At 46.7% G+C, this 23,371-nt stretch overlaps 1 protein-coding gene across 7 annotated transcripts in view; it reads right to left on the reverse strand.

Annotated features, from left to right (window-relative positions):
* LOC143982461 (C4b-binding protein alpha chain-like) overlaps positions 1-23,371 on the reverse strand; it is a 505,748-nt gene that overhangs the window by 126,053 nt on the left and 356,324 nt on the right. For all 7 annotated transcript variants that reach the window (XM_077481187.1, XM_077481191.1, XM_077481190.1 and 4 more), the window contains one exon: positions 6,145-6,221. In XM_077481187.1, coding sequence (XP_077337313.1) covers positions 6,145-6,221 — 77 coding nt within the window. The remainder of the gene's footprint in view (positions 1-6,144; positions 6,222-23,371) is intronic.

A 23,371-nucleotide genomic window follows, 5' to 3' on the forward strand; every position in this document is an offset into this window, starting at 1 on the left:
AAACAAAGGCAGCCTTGAGACTCTCAAAGGCCTTAATGGACTCCAGAGACCAACTCTTCGAGTTACCGTCCTTTCTGCTCATATCAGTCAGGGGCTTGACCAGAGAAGAGAAGTTAGGAATAAACTTCACATAATAGTTGGCAAAGACCAGAAAACGCTGCAATGGACATAAACCCACGGATCGGGGCCACTGTAGGACTGGCAAAAGTTTCTCTGAGTCCATTGAAAAACCAGCAGTGGAAATGACATGAATTTAACCTGTTCACGATGGAACTCACACTTCTCCAGTTTACAATAGAGATTGTTCTCTTAGTTTCTGAAGCACACGACAGACATCTGTGTGATGGCTCTCCAGGGACTTGGAAAATATAAGGATATTGTCAAGATAAACCACCACACATAACTGCAACAAATCTCAGAGGACATCGTTAATAAATTCCTGGAAAACTGCTGGGGTGTTGCAAAGGCCAAAAGGCACTATGAGGTATTCATAATGGCCTGCTCTGGTATTAAATGCAGTTTTCCACTTGTTGCCCTCCTTAATCCTCACGGGATTGTATGCCCCTCTCAAATCAAGCTTTGTGAAAACCGTTGTTCACTTGAGGCGGTCAAATAACTCTGTAATCAATGGAATCAAATAGGCATTCTTTTTTTAATTATTATTTATTCTTTATTGAGATTTTTCCTCTGTTAAAAAACTTCACAATAAAAGTAAAAAAGAGAAGAGAGAAGCCAAGATACACCGTATTCAAGATATTTTACAACAATCCACCCCCCCCTCCCTCCTCTTCACTACCCATATTTGTTTACCAACCAACTATATCCCCTATCCTCCCACCTCCCCCCATCCCTTTAACACTCTCTTAACTTACTATCTTATTGCTTTCTTGGCTCCATTATTGTTTTTATTCTTATATATATCAGCACACACTAAATATTCTATACCAGATGTCATTTCCTATAAAAAAAATGTTCAACACGTCACAAATAGTAATTCATAACTTATTAACAATCCTATTCCATTACTTAGGTTTTACCCCTATCTTACTCCTACTTCTTCCCTCTTAAGGGGGATATCCCATTTCAGCCAGCCATGGTCTCCGCATCTTCTCAAATTCAATGAGATTTCCTCTTTTTATATAAGCTGCTTTCTCCTTCCATAATACCTCACTGATAATATGAATCCATTCACTCACTGATCGAGATCTCTTTGATTGCCACCTCTGTGCGATAAGTTTTCGTGCTTGAAATAGACAATGTAGCACTGCTGTTGTAGTGCTCTTCCCTTCCCCCAGCAGCCTCCTATACTCCAGCACACAGAGTTTGGGGTCCATCTCCAATTTCGTCCCAAAGATTTTATTTATAGGCATTCTTAATCATGATACCCCTATAACCAATACAAGGTCTCAGTTCACAACTCTTCTTCTTCACAAAGAAGTAACCAGCATCAGCACGAGGATTTGCGAATGAAACCTCGAGAAAGTGTGTCTGCACCATACTCCTCCATGGCCTTATCCTCCAAGACCGACAAAGGGTAAACTCGGCCATGAGGGGGTATGGCACCAGGTTGAAGGTCAATTGTGCAATCATACAGCTGGAGTGGAGGCAAACTACCAGCTTGACCTTTGTCAAAGACATCGCTAAAATCACGGTACTCCTCTGTCAGGGAGGACAGCGAAGAGGTACACAGGACCTTGGCTACCTTCTGGAAGCACGTCTCACTGCATTGTGGTGACCAGGAGAGAACCTCAGCACGGAGCCAATCAAAAGAGGGGTTGTGCCTCTGTAACTAAGGATAACCAATAACCAGTGGAAATTTAGGTGAGGAAATAACTTGGAATTGGATTACCATAGTGAAGAGCCCCTACCGCCATGGACCATGGAACCGTCGCATGAGTCACATGGGCAGGCTGTAGAGGTCTCCCATCAAGAATCTCAATGGCAAGCAGAGTGTCATGCAGCTGCAGTGGAATCGAATGCTTCAACAAATAGGCAGCATCAATGGACAGTGATTAGAGCCTGTATCCCGATGAACGAATCAGCCCAAGAAAGAGTGACCGAAACCAGGTGCTTATCCTTCTGGATAACTGGGGACGAAACAACGCAACCTAAGGTCTGTCTGTGACAGGACCTCAAGGTTCGGCGTTCCCTGGACGGTTAGGACAAAACTTCAAAACGTGACCTGCATAGCCACAATAAAGGCAAAATCTCTCCCTCCTAAAGGTTCTCTCATCTGCAGAGAGACGCGCGAAACCCAAGTGCATGGGTTTATCTTAACTGACCGACTTGGTACCAGGAGGCATGGCAGGTGAGGGAGGCACAGGTGGGACTGCAAAGCTCGGAGGCAAACGTACAGGAGGCTTCCGCAAGGGCTTCGAGAGTCTTTCTCTGAGTCTGGAGTCAATGAGGATGGCAAAGGTGATCAACTTCTCCAGCTCAGTGGGTATATCTCAGGCTGCTATCTCATCCTTGATGGAATCCGAGAGACCATAAGAAAAAGCAGCCACGGGGGCCTCATTGTTCCAAACAACCTCTGCTGACAGAGTACGGAATTCAATGGCGTAGTCAGCAACAGTTCTTGTACTCTGTTTGATGGACATGAGGCACTTGGCAGCAGAAGCAGAGCCTGCGGGAATGTCAAATACCCTTTTGAAGGAGGCCCCAAACTCAGGGTAACTCAAGACAACAGGTTTTTGCGTCTCCCAACCAAGGCTCTCTCAGAAGGCAAAGATATCACAAAACCTACTTTGCTTCTATCCATGGGAAACGCCTGGGACAGCATCTCAAAATATATCATAACCTGGTTGACAAACCCTCTGCATTGAATTGGATTGCCCCCAAATCGCTGGGGAAGCGGAGCAGAACCAGACATACCTCTTATAGAGGTAATACTTGAGGTGGGTGCCTCCACAGAGACTAGCACAGCAGCAGGGATATCCTGCAACTCAGGTTGTACAAGAGCAGCCACAGTGGGAGATTCCAGATGAGCCGCGTGACTCAGGAGCGTTTGTAACGCCATGGCAAACTGATCCATGCTGTGATCTTCCTCATCCAATCTGGAAAAAATATTACCAAAAAGTGGATTGATTGTATCTTCTGAATTCATGGCCTTCACCTACTGTCAGAAACCATGAAATCAGACCGAGACAGAAGTACAGTTAAATCACACTTGTTTAATAATAAATGTAAATAGAACAAAATGTAGTTAAAACATAACCAGAGTTCAGGAACCGGAACGGATAGCTGGACAAGCCAAACATCAGGGAGCTGGAGATGAGCTTAGTAAAGCACCAAGCAGGATCTGGAGCCCAAAGGGATGTCAGCCAAGCAAGTTTTGACAGGAATGTAGGAGAGCATCTCTGTGATGTTGACTAAGGCGAAGGCAGAGATCCTCTGGGCTGGACGGCTTAAGTAGGCAGGGCTGACAAGCAGGATATCATCAACAGCTGAGTAACTTTGGAAAGATAGGAGTTTTCCATTAGCTGGCAGATGAGCTGCTAGCTCAGATAAGGAAGGCTTGAACCAAGCCCTGACATGGTGAAGGAGTGCCTGTCCTGACAAAGGTCTAAAAGAACTAAAACATTAGCGTCTGATTAACAACCTAACTATGAAAAAAAACACAATCTGCTGATCATGTGGTTAGTCCCTCAGTTATCAGATTGTGTTAAGATACTTTAAACTGTTCAACTGAATGAAACAATGCACTTAATCTTACATGGGAGAGAGCAAACTAATGACAGCCCCAAACCCTCCAAAGCGTACTATATTGAAAAGATTAAAGGATTTTTCCTAGTTCAACAGAGACAATCAAAAGTTCTAGGAACTAAGTGATCTTAGTTAGTAAGGTTGAATAAAGACACCAGTCCATCCAGTTCAACCTGAGTGAGTGTCTACAATTGTCCCTATACTCGTACATTGTGCCTCATTAAGATGCTCATGTATTATATCATTATTTAAGGTACCCATATAGCGCTGTCAATTTACACAGCACTCCACAATACATTGCTCCCTACCCTCAAGGAGCCCACAATCCAAGGTCCTCAACTAACATTCATATGCTATGGCCAATTTTGGACAAAAGCCAATTAAGCTACCAGCCTGTCTTTGGAGTGTGGGAGGAAACCGGAGTACCCGGAGGAAACCCATGCCGGCACAGGGAGAACATGCAAACTCCAGGCAGGTAGTGTGGTGGTTGGGATTCAAAACAAGTGACCCTTTTTACTGCTAGGGGAGAGTGCTACCCACTACACCACTGTGCCGCCCCATACCACTTTACATCAAAATTGTTATACACACTCCAAAAAAATAAATAAAATAAAAGGGAAACAGTAGGTTCAAGGTATGAAGAGGAAGCTCAAGCCTGTTTTCACCTTTTTTTCAGATAATCTGTAACAGATCTAAGAATGACCCAAGCTTCTCAATTATCAACTCAGGTATTCCTACCCCCAATCCAAAAAAACGTCACTGCCCCCACCTATAACTGGTCTTCACAGCAAGGACCACTGGAAGGGCAAACGCCTGTAAAATAAAACCAAATAATTTCCAAGTTCAACTTACCAACCAGCCTGCGACCAACAGAATTAACCTCTAACAGTAGGCGTTAAAAACAGGGGTTTAGTTGCACACATTTGCAAATACATGCATAAGCTGCAGGCCACGGCAAGACACCCTGTATCCTACAGACCCTAACTCTAACTTTGAAGAGTCTCCACAGTGGGAGCACATGTATTCTAATTGATAGATGAAAGGCAGATGACTGAAGGGAGCCTTACCCTTCTTAAAGGTGCAGGAGCACACTGAATATCCAGCACATTGCACAATGGCAGCAAAGGTGTCAGTGCAGTGCCTGGCCAATATGTCAACAATACAAAAAAAGGTCACTGCCCCACCTATAACTGGTCTTTACAGCAAGGAGCACTGGAAGGGCAAACGCATGTAAAATAAAACCAAAGAATTTTCAAGCTAACTCCTCTCTAACAAGTGCTCCCACTGTGGAGACTCTTCAAAAGGTAGAGTTAGGGTCTACAGTATACAGGGTGCCTTGCCATGGCCTGCAGCTTATGCATGTATGCAAATGTGTGCAACTAAACCCCTGTTTTTAACGCATACTGTTAGACAGGTTCATTTGGTTGGTCGCAGGCTGGTTGATAAGTTGAGCTTGGAAATTCTTTGGTTTTATTTTATATTCCTACCCCCAACTGTAAAATTAGAAACCTCACTACTACTACATATAGAGACTTTAGAAACATTATCTCTACACATACAACAAACTTCAAAAGCAGAGAAAGGTAAAAAGACACAAACTTCTACTTACTGTGTCATGCATGACAAACCACATCCTCTCAGAAAGTGTTGTGCCTTTGAGATAAAGGTCCTTGAAGAATGCAAGGAGATTCTGATTTAGCGCATCTATAGAAGACTTTGCCAGAGTCTGCAAGGCTACAGTTAAATGCTCATAATGTGACAGCGACAAACATCAAGACCCCTTTAAACAAGGCTTTTTACATCTACCAAAGGTCTTATGCATGCATCAGATCATAGTGGGGAGAGCCTTTTAACAGTCACCACAAACAACTATATCTGAAAGAATTAAAAAAAAAAAACAATGCGAAAATATTTCTGCTGAAAGAGTTTCCTTTAGAAAAGGATCCTTTTAAAAGGTTTTTAAAAATCCTTTTAAAGATTTCATTTTTTTCTTTTAAAGTTTTCTACTTTTTCACGTTTTCTGAAAACAATAACATACACAACGTTGTGAAAGTGATATATTTCTCACACAAAGCATGGACATGCTTAGATATACATCCAAAAAACATTCTGCTACTCTGCATTCTGAGTATGGGAATACCACGTCTGAGACCTTTTCTGCTGCATAAAGGGTCCCAAAGTCCAAAGATTACCGTCAAGCTTTCAAGGGGTAGAAATCATGTATCCTATGTCCTGCCTGCCTATTAAATATTTGAAAGCCCTGAAGTGCCCGAACAGTAAAAAATACACAAAATGACCCTATTTTGGAAAGCAGCTAACTGCTAAGAGACATGATGAGACTTCTGAAAATCTATTTTTTCCAACAATTTCTGGAGATATGAAAAAAGAGTAAACCTTTTTTTTTCTAAGTTAAATCTTACTGTACTTTTTTTACTGTACCTTCACATTCAGGAATAGGCAAGCTCCAATTTCCATCTGCTTGACAGCTTCTATAACGTTCACCAATAAGTGTGTACCTAAATTATATAAAATAATATCAGCTGACTGTGACAAGCAACAAATTTTGGGTGATCAAATCAATAGAGCTTCAGAATTATTTATCAGAAACCAAATAATAAAAGTTTTTTCATTTGAACTTTTGCAAGCACACCTGCCTGATCGACAGAAATGTATGCAATTTTAGGAATAAAAGCAAAAATAGACCACGTACTATTTGATTCTTTGCATGCTGGAATAATTTTCCAGCAAAAAAAGTGAAATTACCAATTTGCCAGATTTACAAATAGATTTGTGTTTGTAAGATGCAGCAACTTAAAGGAAATAATCAAAAATCAACTTATACTAGTCTAAGGCTTAATGTACATGGGTCGTTTTACAACCTCCCCAAACGATTTAACTTGACAGATAGTAAACGATGTTTAAATACATCCGTTTTGCTTACCGTGTTTAGAAGCATTTTTATTTATTTTTTAAATAGCCAAAAATGTAAAAAGCCTGTAAACGAAACGTGGCTAAACCCGAGTTACTGTGTTTACACATGTTTATGCTGTTACAGGTGTTTGGTGTATTAAATGCCTCTGAACATACATCCTGAATGCATTTTTATGCTTTACAAAAAATGCATCTAAACTCATCTGCCTTGAAAGGAATATACAATACATGACTCTGTGTACATGTACTGATAAGATAACAGAGAAGAGTTCAGGGGCAGCTGAAAAAAAAAACACCCAACTTCTCCTAAACGTCCGTTTATCAGCAGCAGTGTACATGTTAAGCGTATTTCACTGCACGGGGAGCATGGATGCAACATACAGCTCACTGCCAGTAGCCCATTTCAATCAATGGTAGGCTGAAATATGCGGTGGCTGTGCAGGACTGTACATTGTTTCGAGTGGTATTCACATATGTGTACCGGGATGTATGCCACAAATGGGGACTTTCTGTGTTCAAGACATCAGTATGGACATTCTTGTATGCATATAGCCATGTACAAGAGCCCAGCTTGGAGCAGTGTACAGCTACCCATATTTCATCCTTTCAATAACATTGACAGGCTGATGGCGGTGGTCAGTACACTGCACCTGTGCCTCCTGGATCTAAAAAATTGCCAGTGTTTATGCATTATGGACCAAATCACCTGTTTGCATAAGGACAGTTCTCAGTCTGAGTTCAATGAAAGAAAAATTATATAAAGGTTCAAATTAAGGGGATTTATTTGATGCCTGGAGCTTTTTTTTGTGATCCTAACTATTTATTTTGCTGGAATACCCAACAGCTTCAATGCATATAGGCTATTGTGATCACCCTCTCTCTCATGTCACAGCTCTTTACCAATATATAAATAGCAGCTGTGATTATGTTGTATAGAAACTGACTGACAATCAGGAGAAGAGAGATTTATTTATTTTCTGTATCTGAGCAGACATACTGTACACACACACTCCAGTTCTGCACATATGAATTTTGGATGTTAATGGGTAAAGCACTTTTGTAAAAGAAATACATTTCCTTAGTGCTTTAATAGAAAAATTAGAAATTGTGCAGTCACAACAATATCATCTTAACCAGTTGTGAGCTTAGGACATACTGAACAAACTCAAAAAAAAAATGTCATCAAAGTACACAAGGCATATGTTGTGTCAATCTTACCGCTGCCACTCCTCCCCCAACTACTGCTGAAAAATCCTGGCTTTCAACATGGCATCTAGAACTTGATCTGTATTACAGCGGTGCTGTGTCCTGCAATACTGTTTTTACTGTAGTACTGTTTTTTGCCAGCCTCTCCCCATGGCTGGCAAAAGAAGAGCAAGGTCATCTCATAAAAATACAGTGGGAGGGGAAAAGGGGAACAACAAGTCTGCCTGCAGTCTAGGCAACCCCCAGTCTATGCACCCACCACTACCATTCCCCACTAACTCATCTGAAAATGGCTGTCTTCTAGCACTGGCTCCTTCCAGGTGAGGCTGGCAGGGTGTACGGGTACCTTCTGGGGCAGCATCTGGCTCCTGTTGGGCAGTAATGGTAGGTGGCAGCTCCCCAATCTGCTTGCAGGCCGAGGCAAACGTCTGATTTTCTTCCCCGATGTTACTGTTCTTTGCAGGGGAGTCACCAGCCTCAGACAGAATTCCACCTTTGGCAGATGCTTCAAGGCCTAATTGGCCTTCCAGGATTTTTGTAGCTGTTCAATGTAGAGGCCTGACTGCAGGTCCATGCTGTAGTTGAGTGGCTCCTGTTCGCTTGGCATCAGCCTGGAGAGTGGCACGTCACAGTGCACACACCAGATCTAGGCACTGACCACTGCTGTCAGCCTTCTTCACCCAGGACACAGCAGACACAGCCTCTCCATCCCTTCAATCAATCTGAGGGTGAATCCCCCTCGATGTTCCAGCCTGACACCAGTGTCAGATTCAGCATGTCAGCCAACCAGGTCAGCTCTGGGTACACACATGTAGCTTACACCATCTTGTTCCTCTCTCTCTCACTGTTAGCAGGGCACGCTGGGTTTCCTCCGGGGGCGTGGCTCCAACCCCAAGCTTCCAGACTGACTGGCACCCACAGGTCTGATAAGCAGGCCTTTTCTTGTGCACTCCGCTGTAACCCCTTGTTAACTGTACTGAAGTTTGCAGGCACAATGATGATGATGATGCACACACTGGCACTTACAGGACATGCCACTATCTTGAATGATTCCTAGGTATTGATTCCTAGGTATTGTTTTATGTTAATGAATGGTTTCATATTCATTCAGATAAAATATTTGTATCTTCTGCGGAGAAGGTCAGTTTGCAGCTGCTGCAGCATGGCCGACGTTGAGTTCCACCTGATGGGCATGTCACAGATTAGGCAGTTCTTGGGCAGGTTCAATTCCCTTTGGAGGTCAGCCAGCCGAGTACTGGCATTATATGACCGGCGGAAATGCACACAGACTTTCCTGGCCTGCCTCAGGAAATCCTGTAAGCCAGAGTACCTGCCCAAGAACCGCTGCACCACCAAGTTAAGGACATGGGTCATTTGTCCCTGTCGGAGGGCGGAGAGGAGGTTGCTGCCATTGTCGCAAACCACCATTCCTAGCTTAAGCTGGCATTGCGTCAACCACCTCTCAGCCTGCCCCTGCAGAAATGACAGAATCTCTGCCCCAGTGTGGCTCCTGTCCCCCAAGCACACCAGCGCAAGCACGGCATGGCATCTTTTTGCCTACATACCTGCGTAGCCCCTTGAATGCCTACGGAGCACCGCTGGTTCCGAGGACAAAGCACAGGAAGAGGCCATAGAGGAAGAAGAAGAGGAGGGGGTGGAGGAGAGAGGTGTATCACAATCCCCAAAAGTAGCATTTTGGAGGCATGGGGGCGGAACAACCTCCAACACTACTGCACCTTGTCCTGCATCCTTCCCAGCTGCCAGAAGAGTTGATGCACCGTGAAAGATAGGTAACATCCCTGTCCATGCCTGCTGGACCATGAGTCAGCAGTAATATTCACCTTACCACTGACCGCCCTGTCCAGTGAGGCATGGATATTGCCTTCCACATGCCGGTAGAGAGCCGGAATTGCCTTCCGTGAGAAAAAGTGGTGTTTGGGAACCTGCCACTGAGGAACCGCACATTGCACAAACTCACAGAAGGGGGCCGAATCTACCAACTGAAAAGGCAGCAGTTGAAGTGATAGCAATGTAGCCAAGCTAGCATTCAACCACTGGTCATGTGGATGGCTGAGAGTGAACTTCTTTCGATGGTGCAGCAGCTGGGGCAGGGAAATTTGCCTGGTACAATTGGACGTTGGTGTACCACTAGCAGATTGCCCACAAGTATTTGGCTGTAACACACCTAATTCTACACCTTCATTCCTCTCAGTGCAGGTATCAGAGAGGACTGATAGTATAGTGGGGTTGGAGATCCCAGCTGATGAGGAGCAAGGAGAGGTCCGCTTTGTTCTTTGGTGTGGGTCTTTTAGGTACACTTGCCAATAAACTGTATGGCAGGTCGACATTAGAGATGGATGAACTTCCGACAGGACGTTTCGCAAACGCGAACCGCGAACGCGGCCGAAAGTTCACAAACCACAAAGTTTGCGGCGGGCCCCATTGACTTCAAAGGCAGGTGAATTTTAAAAACCTACAGGTCATATTTCCAGCCACAAAATAATTACTAGCTGTGCACACAAAGTCCCACCATATGGCCACTGACATAACACATGTATGAAGTGAATCTGGGATCGACAACTACAAGCATTCTTTTTTTATATGTGAAATTCTGACAATTCAGGACTCAGGAGCACATGAAGGCAATGGAGGAGGGGTAAGGTCAGGGTAGGCTATGAAGAGGATGCAGGAGATGATCACCAGCACTGAGATATAGAGCACTGACACCAGCACCGTGATAGAGTGCACTGATACCAGCACTGTGATATAGAGCACTGACACCAGCACCGTGATAGAGTGCGCTGACATCAGCACCGTGATATAGAGCATTGACACCAGCACCGTGATATAGAGCACTGACACCAGCACCGTGATATAGAGCACTGACACCAGCACCGTGATATAGAGCACTGACACCAGCACCGTAATATAGAGCACTGACACCAGCACCATGATAGAGTGCACTGACACCAGCACCGTGATATAGAGCACTGACACCAGCCCCGTGATATAGAGCACCGACACCAGCACCGTGATATAGAGCACTGACACCAGCACCGTGATATAGAGCACCAACACCAGCACCGTGATATAGAGCACTGACACCAGCACCGTGATATAGAGCACCAACACCAGCACCGTGATATAGAGCACTGACACCAGCACCGTGATATAGAGCACCAACACCAGCACCGTGATATAGAGCACTGACACCAGCACCGTGATAGAGTGCACTGACACCAGTACTGAGATAGAGTGCACTGACACCAGCACCGTGATATAGAGCACTGACACCAGCACCGAGATATAGAGCACTAACTCCAGCACCGTGATATAGAGCACTGACACCAGCACGGAGATATAGAGCACTGACACCAGCACGGAGATATAGAGCACTGACACCAGCATGGAGATATAGAGCACTGACACCAGCACCGTGATAGAGTGCACTGACACCAGCACCGTGATATAGAGCACTGACACCAGCACCGTGATAGAGAGTACTGACACCAGCACCGAGATATAGAGCACTGACACCAGCACCGTGATATAGAGCACTGACACCAGCACCGAGATATAGAGCACTGACACCAGCACCGAGATATAGAGCACTGACACCAGCACTGTGATATAGAGCACTGACAGCAGCACCGTGATAGAGTGCACTGACATCAGCACCGTGATATAGAGCACTGACACCAGCACCGTGATATCGAGCACTGACACCAGCACCGTGATATAGAGCACTGACACCAGCACGGAGATATAGAGCACTGGCACCAGCACGGAGATATAGAGCACTGACACCAGCACCGTGATAGAGTGCACTGACACCAGCACCGTGATATAGAGCACTGACACCAGCACCGTGATAGAGAGTACTGACACCAGCACCGAGATAGAGTACACTGACACCAGCACCGTGATATAGAGCACTGACACCAGCACCGAGATATAGAGCACTAACACCAGCACCGTGATATAGAGCACTGACACCAGCACCCAGATATAGAGCACTGACACCAGCACCGAGATATAGAGCACTGACACCAGCACCCAGATATAGAGCACTGACACCAGCACCGTGATATAGAGCACTGACACCAGCACGGAGATATAGAGCACTGGCACCAGCACGGAGATATAGAGCACTGACACCAGCACCGTGATAGAGTGCACTGACACCAGCACCGTGATATAGAGCACTGACACCAGCACCGTGATAGAGAGTACTGACACCAGCACCGAGATAGAGTACACTGACACCAGCACCGTGATATAGAGCACTGACACCAGCACCGAGATATAGAGCACTAACACCAGCACCGTGATATAGAGCACTGACACCAGCACCCAGATATAGAGCACTGACACTAGCACCGAGATATAGAGCACTGACACCAGCACTGTGATATAGAGCACTGACACCAGCACCGTGATAGAGTGCACTGACACCAGCACCGAGATATAGAGCACTGACACCAGCACCGTGATAGAGTGCACTGACACCAGCACCATGATATAGAGCACTGACACCAGCACCGTGATATAGAGCACCAACACAAGCACTGTGATATAGAGCACTAACACCAGCACCGTGATAGAGTGCACTGACACCAGCACTGAGATAGAGAGCACTGACAGCAGCACTGATACCAGCAACTCGCTGCTGGGCCCCAAAAATATGACACCGCTCAACCTCTTCAAACAGGAGGGTATGGGCATATAGTACGGTGGGCTTTTTTTGTACAAGAAAGTGAGGTCAAGGTCTGTGTGCTCGATTAAATAAATTGTTTATAGAGATATACATGGTCTACTGGTCACATGTGTTGAATTCCTCTGAGATCATGCCTCATTCATTTTTAGAAATGTGAGATAGTCAACACTGTCGTGAGCTAGGCGAGTGCGCTTATCGGTCACGATCCCCCCTGCTGCGCTGAACGTCCTTTCGGACAGGACACTGGACGAGGGGCAAGCCAACAGTTCCATTGCAAATTGGGCAAGCTCTGGAAAGAGGTCAAGCCTGCCCACCCAGTAGTCCAGGGGTTCATGACTCCTCAGAGCGTCCACATCGGCCATTAACCCGATGTAGTCAGACACCTGTCAGTCTAGATCTGGATGCTGGATCCGGATGACACCTGTCGATGGGTCGGCTGAAAGAATGACGTCATATCAGAAGTCACCAACACATCTTCAAACCAGCCTCTTCTTGCAGGCGCTGTTGGATTGGTACCCATAACTCTTTCTCTGGGAGTGGTAATTCCTCCTCTGCCAGCGCACGCAAAAGCAGAATGCAGCATTTCTCGAAGCAAGGCCTGGAAGTGCTCCATTCTGACAGCCCTCTGTGACGGTGGTAACATTTCCAGCATTTTGTGTTTGTACCGGGGGTCTAAGTACGTTGCCACCCAGTACAGGTCTGTGACCCTTATGCTTTTTATACAGGGGTCCCTGTTAAAACACTGGAGCATGAAGGCCCCCATTTGCACTAAACTGGAAGCGGTGTGGTGGCCTGGCTCGTGCTCATCATCCAGGATAATGTTGTCCTCCTCGTTCTCCTTTCCCCATCCACGCACAACAACAGGGATCCCAGAAAGGTTTAAAGCATGCTCTTCTTGCTCCTCCTCATCCGCCCCGGCACCCTCCTCCTCTGACTCCTCTTCAGACTCCTGTTGTTGACTTGTCTCAGATAGAGTAGCCCCCCCTGGGAATTCATCCAGCATTGCGACTTCCTCATCTTCCCGCTCCTGCTCCTCCACAGCTTGATCAATGACACGACGCAATGCACGCTCCATAAAGAAGGCATAAGGTACCATGTCACTGATGGCGCCATGGCTGCGTCTGACCAGTTTGGTGATCTCATCAAATGGCCGCAGAAGTCTGCATGCGTCGCGCATGAGCAGCCACTGGCGCGGTGAAAAAAAAAACTAGCTCCACAGAACCTGTTCTGTTGCAGAGTTCATACAGGTAGACGTTAACTACACGTTTCTGCTGGAGCAGCCTATCAAGCATATAGAAGGTTGAGTTCCATCGCGTCGGGCAATTGCAAATAAGACGTCTGACTGGCAGATTGTGTCGCCGCTGAATGTCAGCAAGGCGAGCCATGGCCGTGTAAGATCTTCTGAAATGGTCCGAGATTTTCCTTGCCTGCCGCAAGATGTCCTGGACCCCAGGGTATTGGACAACGAATCGCTGCACGACCAAGTTTAAGACGTGTGCCATGCATGGCACGTGTGTAATTTTGCCCTGTTTCAATGCGCTAAGCAGATTGGCACCGTTGTCACACACCACTTTACCAACTGTCAAATTGAGCGGTGTTAGCCACTGATCTGCCTTTTTGCAGAAAAACGTGAGCTTGGCGTGATGGAAGGTGGAGTGGAGGACAATTGTGAGGAGAGAGGAGAAGGAGAAGTAGAAGACGAGGCTGGACGGTGAGAGCCTGGAGTGTGGCTTTGTGTGTTCCATTGCTCCCACTGGGCTCGGTAATGGCAGCTCATGTGCCTTCTTAAGGTGGTCATCCCTAGGTGAGTGTTGGGCTTACCGCGACTTATGCGTTGACTGCAAAGATTGCAGATGGCAACACTATTGTCAGCAGCGGACACGTTAAAAAAAAAGCTCACACTGCGGAGCCATGTGCCCGCGTCCTAGGAGCGGCAGATGGGACCTTACATGGTTGATGCCTCGCTCCTGATACAGTCGCAGTCTGCTTTGTCCCTCCTGTGCAATCTAAGATCTTCCTGCTTCTCCTCCCTATCTGCTGGTCCATATCTCCCTCTGAACTCCCCTCCTCTTCCTCTCTTGTGGGCACCCACGTGACATCACTAGACACGTCATCATCGACGTCACCTTCCCCACCGCTATAATTAGAGATCTCGGAGTAGGCAGCAACAGTGGTGACCAACCTCCTCCTTGGGCTGATCTGGGTACTGTCGTCAGACTGCTGAGTGGCGGTTTTTGCTACCTCCTCTTCCTGATCCAATGCCAATAGTGGCTGCGCATCGGAAATGTCTTGATATGGATCGAAAAATAATTCCTGTGACTTAAGAGGAAGGTATATGGTGGTAGTGTCTTTGGGGGTGCACATAGCAGAGAGTAAAGAAGAGGATGCAGATTGAGAGGATGAGGAGGGTGCAGAAGAGTAAGGCTGAGTGAGCCACTCAACAAAGTCTGGTGCGTCCTTTGACATAATCGCACGCACCTTCTGCAATTTGCCACTTTGGCTCAAGCCTGTTGCTCCTGCCCTACCCCTACCACCCCTATGGAAGGGCCTGCCTCTTCCTCTGCCTGTCATTTTTTAAATGACCCTGTGACAAAAGTCTCTAGAGAAGTGCAGTATGTATGTGGAAGAAGGTATATAACACCCAGCTTCAATCTATTTTTGGGGGTCACTGGTCTATCACACCAGTTATAATACTTTATTTTTTTTATTGCGTTTGTCACTCTTTGTAGTATCGCTGCAGAACCGCTCAGCAGTCACAATGCTGCACAGTGGAAACGCACTATACTATGCTTTATATATGTGCAAGTATTTTATACGTGTATTATACAACTATATACTGCACACCAAATAGTACCCCTATACCAGTCTTTACAAGGACCTTTGTGGAACTAGTAGCTAGTGATTAGCAGATTGTACCTCAGTCCCTACACTGATAAAGGACTGCTGCAGAATAGGGCAGCAGTCAGCAGTAGTGCACCACAACCCTATATATTGTGGACCTATACCAGTCCTTACAAGGACCTTTGTGGAACTAGTAGCTAGTCATTAGATGACTGTACCACAGTCCCTACACTGATAAAAGACTGCTGCAGAATAGGGCAGCAATCTGCAGCAGTGCATAACAACCCTACATATTGTGGACCAATACCAGTCCTTACAAGGACCTTTGTGGAACTAGTAGCTAGTGATTAGCAGATTGTACCTCAGTCCCTACACTGATAAAGGACTGCTGCAGAATAGGGCAGCAATCTGCAGCAGTGCACCACAACCCTATATGTTGTGGACCTATACCAGTCCTTACAAGGACCTTTGTGGAACTAGTAGCTAGTGATTAGCAGACTTACCTCAGTCCCTACACTGATAAAGGACTGCTGCAGAATAGGGCCACAATCTGCAGCAGTGCACCACGACCCTATATATTGTGGACCTATACCAGTCCTTACAAGGACCTTTGTGGAACTAGTAGCTAGTGATTAGCAGACTGTACCTCAATCCCTACACTGATAAAGGACTGCTGCAGAATAGGGCAGCAATCTGCAGCAGTACACCACAACCCTAAATACAGTATTGTGGACCTATACCAGTCCTTACAAGGACCATTGTGGAACTAGTAGCTAGTGATTAGCAGACTGTACCTCAGTCCCTACACTGATAAAGGACTGCTGCAGAATAGGGCATCAATCTGCAGCAGTGCACCACACCCCTATATATTATGGACCTATACCAGTCCTTACAAGGACCTTTGTGGAACTAGTAGCTAGTGATTATCAGACTTACCTCAGTCCCTACACTGATAAAGGACTGCTGCAGAATAGGGCAGCAGTCAGCAGTAGTGCACCACAACCCTATATATTGTGGACCTATGTCAGTCCTTATAAGGACCTTTGTGGAATTAGTAGCTAGTGATTAGCAGACTGTACCTCAGTCCCTACACTGATAAAGGACTGCTGCAGAATAGGGCAGCAGTCAAGTATAATATTCTTTCTATATTTGGAAGAAAGTATATTATAAGTGTACAACCCTATATACTGTACTACACCTATACCATACCAGTCCTTAAAAGGACCTTTGTGGACCTAATAGTTATAGCTAATGATTAAACTGACTGTCCCTGCTCCACACAGCGCCCTATCCCTCCCTGCACTCACAAAAGACAGGCTGCTGCAATCACAAGCACAGCAGTGCACTGAACCCTATATACTGTACTACACCTATACCATACCAGTCCTTAAAAGGACCTTTGTGGACCTAATAGTTATAGCTAGTGATTAAACTGACTGTCCCTGCTCCACACGGTGCCCTATCCCTCCCTGCACTCACAAAAGACAGGCTGCTGCAATCATAAGCACAGCAGTGCACTGAACCCTATATACTGTACTACACCTATACCATACCAGTCCTTAAAAGGACCTTTGTGGACCTAATAGTTATAGCTAGGGATTAAACTGACTGTCCCTGCTCCACCCAGTGTCCTGTTCCTCCATGCACTCACAAAAGACAGGCTGCTGCAATCACAAGCACACCAGTGCACTGAACCCTATATACTGTACTACACCTATACCATACCAGTCCTTAAAAGGACTTTTGTGGACCTAATAGCTAGCGATTTGTGTCACTGCAGTCTCTCCCTGCTCCACACAGCAACCTCTCCCTATAGTGACAGAAGAAAGAATGTAAAATGGCCGCCGGATCGGGTCTATTTATAAGTTAGGTGGAGTGTCCAATTATCCATGTGCTGAAATGTCTAAATTGGCTGTCCTGTACCCCATGATGGATGTGTCATCATGGGTCAAAGTTCTTTCACACTGTAAACACATAAGTCCGCTGGGCGAACAGCGGCAATAGTCCGCCGATCGGGCGAATCGCGAACAGGCAAAATTTGCCGCGAACCAACCACCGGGCGAACCGTTCGGCCATTCCTAGTCGACATGTCTGGTCAAGCATGTGGTGCCCAAGTGGCTGATGTTTTGGCCTCGCGAGATACGCTTGAGACATATTTTGCAAATAGCAGCAGTGCAATCTGATGCACTCGTCTCAAAAAATGCCCACACCAAACAACTTTCGGAATAATGAGCAAAGGCAGCGCCCTGCACAGGTGGGGGTCTGTGATGTGATTCAGTCAGTGTGCTGCCCTTAAGCTGGCCCCTGGAGGGCATCCTGTCTCATTGGAGATGTGCCTCCTCCTCCTCCTCCTCTTTCTATCAGGCACCCAAGTGGAGTCAATTACCTTATCACCCCCTCCCTCCTCATCACTGGAGCAAACCTGACAGTATGCTGCAGCTGGTGGAACATGACTGCCAGATTGCTGTCCTTCTTGGGCATCCCCTCTCTCTGGGCTCACGTTACTGCCTTCCTCTAGCTGGGTATCATCAGAGCCTTCAAAATGCTGGGCATCCTCCTAGAGCATGTACCCAACACTGTGCTCAAAGTTTGTGGGACTCCTCATGAGGACATGGTGGGGCTAGGGAAGGAGTGACTGATGCCATTGAGACGAGGGAAGAGGCCGCATTGGCAGCTGCTTTGCCAGTACCCTGAGCCTGGGTAAGAGGAGGATGAGGAGGGCTTGGTCATCCACTCTACCAAGTCTTCGGCATGTTGCGGCTCAACACGTCCAGCTGCCGAAAATAAGGACAAGTGTGTCCCATGGCCACGTGCTGATGAGGAGGATGCACCGCATCCACGACCAGCACTGTTGCCTCTAGACACAGAGCCTGCTTGTCCTCTTTTATTGGCTTGTGACTGTCTGCCTCTCCTTGTTGGCATTCCAGACATACTAATGGCCTGCAGGGAGATGTAGCTGCACAAAGCTGGGATGTATATACTAATTGTACTGCAGCTAGCAGAATCAACTGCCTGCCTGTAGTATTATTACTATGAAAACACCAGCAATTTGGGTAGCTTTAGGCGCACACTGAGCAGATGACACAGTACACCGACTGTAATTACTGCAGCTGCCTGCGGTATAGGATCAGCATAACACCAGCAATTGGGGTAGCTTTAGGTGCACACTGTGCAGATGACACAGTACACTGACTGTAATTACTGCACCTGCCTGCCTGTGTATAGAATCTGAAGAACACCAGCAATTGGGATAGCTTTAGGTGCACACTGTGCAGATGACAATACACCAACTGTAATTACTGGAGCTGCCTGCAGTATAGGATCAGCAGAAAACCAGCAATTGGGGTAGCTTTAGGTGCACACTGCAGATGACACAATACACCAACTGTAATTACTGGAGCTGCCTGTGGTATAGCATCAGCAGAACACCAGCAGTTGGGTAGCTTTAGGTGCACACTGTGCAGATGACACAATACACCAACTGTAATTACTGGAGCTGCCTGTGGTATAGGATCAGCAGACCACCAGCATTTGAGGTAGCTTTAGGTGCAAACTGTGTAGATGACACAGTACACCGACTGTAATTGCTGCAGCAGCTGCCTGTGGTATAGGGTCAGAAGAACAACAGCAATTGGGGTAGCTTTAGCTGTACATTGTGCAGATGGCACAATACACCGACTGTAATTGCTACAGCTGCTTGTGGTATAGGACCAGCAGAATACCAGCAATTGGGGTAGCTTTAGCTGTACATTTTGCAGATGGTACAATACACTGACTGTAATTGCTACAGCTGCTTGTGGTATAGGACCAGCAGAATACCAACAATTGGGGTAGCTTTAGGTGTACACTGTGCAAGTGGCACAATACACTGACTGTAATTGCTACAGCTGCCAGTGGTATAGGATCAGAAGAACACCAGCAATTGGGGTAGTTTCGGGTGTTGTCAGGGCTGGCTTAGCCCTTCCTTTTCTGGGCTGGCTGCTCAGCTGTCAGCTAATTGCCAGCTCTCCTCTCCACAGTTACCAGCTGTTCCTGATCATGCTCGTCTGACCTGCCTACTTAAAGCTGTCCAGCTCACATTACCTCTGCCTTCGCCCTGGTCACATTACAAGAAACCATCTCCTCCGGTTCTGTTTAACCACCTCCCGCCCGCCCTATAGCCGAATGACGGCCGTAGAGCAGGCGAGTTCCTTCGTCTGGTCGTCCCTGGACGTCCTTTTGTTTACTTCCGCAATGCGCGCCGCCGGGGGCGCGCATCGCGGAAGTTTTGTATTCACCGTGTCTCCCGGAGACAGACAAACACAGATCGCCGTGAACGGCCAATCAAAGCGGCTGTTCACAGCGCGATCGCAGCTGCCAATGGGAGATGATCTCAAATGTAAACATATGAGATCATCTCCCATTGCCATGTCTCTCCCTCCTCACACAGAGACAGCGTGTGAGGAGAGAGAGGATCTGTGAGTCAGCCCCAGTGCCAACTGTCAGCCCCAGTGCCATCTGTCAGCCCCAGTGCCAGTGCCATCTGTCAGCCCAGTGCCATCTGTCAGCCCAGTGCCATCTGCCAGTAGTGCCAGTGCCGCCAGTGCCACCTGCCAGCGCCAGTGCCGCCAGTGCCACCTGCCAGCGCCAGTGCCTGCCGTCAGCCCCAGTGCCGTCATGCCCCAGTGCCGTCAGCCCCAGTGCCGCCAGTGCCAGTGCCGCCAGTGCCAGTGCCACCTGCCAGCACCAGTGCCACCTGCCAGCACCAGTGCCACCTGCCAGCGCCAGTGCCATCCGTCAGCCCCAGTGCCGTCAGCCCCAGTGCCGCCAGTGCTGTCAGCCCCAGTGCCGCCAGTGCTGTCAGCCCCAGTGCCGCCAGTGCCACCTGCCAGTGCCAGTGCCACCTGCCAGCGCCAGTGCTATCCGTCAGCCCCAGTGCCGTCAGCCCCAGTGCCGTCAGTGCCAGTGCCACCTGCCAGCACCAGTGCCACCTGCCAGCGCCAGTGCCACCTGCCAGCGCCAGTGCCATCCGTCAGCCCCAGTGCCGTCAGCCCCAGTTCCGCCAGTGCTGTCAGCCCCAGTGCCGCCAGTGCCGCCAGTGCCACCTGCCAGTGCCAGTGCCACCTGCCAGCACCAGTGCCACCTGCCAGCACCAGTGCCACCTGCCAGCGCCAGTGCCATCCGTCAGCCCCAGTGCCGTCAGCGCCAGTGCCGCCAGTGCCAGTGCCACCTGCCAGTGCCACCTGCCAGTGCCACCTGCCAGCACCAGTGCCACCTGCCAGCCGCAGTGCCATCTGCCAGCCGCAGTGCCATCTGCCAGCCCCATCTGCCAGAGCAATTAGCCAGAGCAAATAGCCAGCACCATCTGCCAGTGCCAGTGCCATCTGCCAGTGCCAGCCCCAGTGCCATCTGTCAGCGACATCTGCCAGCGACATCTGTCAGCCCCATCTGTCAGCCCCATCTGTCAGCCCCATCTGCCTCCAGTGCCATCTGCCTCCAGTGCCATCTGCCTCCAGTGCCATCTGTCAGTGCCACGTGTCGTCAGTGCCACGTGTTGTCAGTGCCACGTGGGGTCACTTTGTAGGCATTTCCATTGTCCTGGTGCTCCAGGGCCTTCAAAACTGTAATAGGTGGTTGAGAAATAAGATGTGTAATTTATGCTCCTAGAACGCCTGATGGTGCTATTTCAATATTGGGCCTCTGTATGTGGCCAGGCTGTGTAAAAGTCTCACACATTTGGTATCGTTATACTCAGGAGGAGTAGTAGAACGTATTTTGGTGTTAATTTTTGCTATGTACATGCTATATGTTGGAAATATCTTATAAATGGACAACTTTGCGTAAAAAAAATGCGTTTTCATTTTTTTTCCACATTTTCCCAAAACTTCTGGAAAAAAAATGAACCATTCAAACGACTCATTATGCCTCATAGATTATACGTTGGGGTGTTAGCTTTCCAAAATGGGGTCATTTGTGGGCATTTCCATTGTCCTGGTGCTCCAGGGCCTTCAAAAATGTAATAGGTGGCTGAGAAATGAAATGTGTAATTTATGCTCCTAGAACGCCTGATGGTGCTATTTCAATATTGGGCCTCTGTATGTGGCCAGGCTGTGTAAAAGTCTCACACATTTGGTATCGTTATACTCAGAAGGAGTAGCAGAACGTATTTTGGGGTGTCATTTGTGGTATACACATGCCATGTGAGAGAAATAACCTATTACATTGAAAATTTTGTGAGAAAAAAAAAAAATCTTCATTTTGCAAAGAATTGTGGGGAAAAAATGACAACATCAAAAACCTCACCATGCATCTTAGTAAATACCTTGGAATGTCTACTTTCAAAAAAAGGGTCATTTGGGGGGTATTTGTACTTTCCTGACTTGTTTGGGTCGCAAGAAATTAGATAGGCCACCAGTACATCAGGTGTGATCAATTTTGTGCGATTCGCACCACAGCTTGTAGACTCTCTAACTTTCACAAAGACCAAATAATATCCACTAATTTGGGTTATTTTTACCAAAGATATGTAGCAGTATAAATTGTGGCCAAAATTTATGAAAAAAAAAATATAATTTGCAAAATTTTATCACAAAAACAAAGAAATATGCGTTTTTTTTCAAAATTTTCGGTCTTTTTTCATTTATAGCGCAAAAAATAAAAACCCCAGAGGTGATCAAATACCCCCAAAAGAAAGCTCTATTTGTGGGAAAAAAAAGGACACAAAATTCATTTGGGTACAGTGTTGCATGACTGAGTAATTGTCATTCAAAGTGTGAGAGCACCAAAAGCTGAAGATTGGTCTGGTCAGGAAGGGTGTTTAAGTGCCCAGTAATCCAAGTGGTTAAAGACTGGCTTGCTGACATCCCTTCTGGCTACTTATCCTGCTTGCTGTTGCTCTACTTGGATCCCTGACTTCTGTTGGATTGAATTCATATAACACTTCTGGCATTTGTTCATGATTGAGATAGTCACTTAGCCTCAGTTGAATGAAGCACATGAAAGCTTTGTAGTCAGAAGAACAATAGCTTGGCTCAGACCCACCTGCTGTGATAGGTGTGATTGCAGGCTTCAAAGGGAATAAGATCTAGCTAGACGGCTCATCGTTAATAGAGACACTGATCATAGTGGACAATACAGCATGCTTCCTGAAGAATGGGCATACATGTGAAGGATTACCTCTTGGCGAAATCTATTAGATGGAAGGCAACTGGGGGTGGCTACGAGTAGGCGTGTATGTTTGAATGAAAAGGCTCACACACAGACAAGGCTCTCTCTCTGTTCGCTGCAAGAGCTTGCCATGTGTTTTCTGCTGACAGGATGATTCGGCCATCTTGAGGCCTAATCTGGGTGATGGCTCTGGCCTAAACCTCATGGTGAAGGCCCTCTCCTGGTCTGAGCCTAGCCGATGCAGCAAAGCCTCACGGAGGGCCGTGTGATAAGTATATTTCATATTCTTGTATTATATGTTCTGATTGTAAGCTTTGTGATATTGTAATGTCTTTTTAATACTTTATGTTAGATTTCCTAATTTCTTGGGAAATAAATAAGATAGTGTTTTACTAGCAGCAATGAGTGTGTTTTCATAAGTAACTTTATAACAGTGTGCCTAGTAGGCTTTTATAAACTAGATAACTATGGGAAGAGACGAGTTAATAATAGTTTGCAGAGCACCGAACGTCCTTCAACTTCTGGCATGGCTGATTACCCGATCTGGTTATTGAACTCTGGCCTGGCTGACTACTCTATCCAGTTACTGGACTCTGGCTTAATGCTTTGACTACGCTTTTTCTATTTACCTTTTTATTTTTATTTAATAAACAAGTGCGATTTAATTGTACTTCTGTCTCGGTCTGATTCATGGTTTCTGACAGTAAGCGAGGGCCATGAATTCAGAAGATACAGTCAATCCACTTGTTGGTAATATTTTTTCCAGATTGGATGAGCAAGATCACCGCATAGATCAGTTTGCCATGGCGTTACAAACGCTCCTGA

This window comes from Lithobates pipiens, unplaced genomic scaffold, assembly GCF_037356315.1.
Source record: "Lithobates pipiens isolate NorthernLeopardFrog02 unplaced genomic scaffold, aLitPip1_a1.2 Scaffold_16, whole genome shotgun sequence".
Lineage (NCBI taxonomy): Eukaryota > Metazoa > Chordata > Amphibia > Anura > Ranidae > Lithobates > Lithobates pipiens.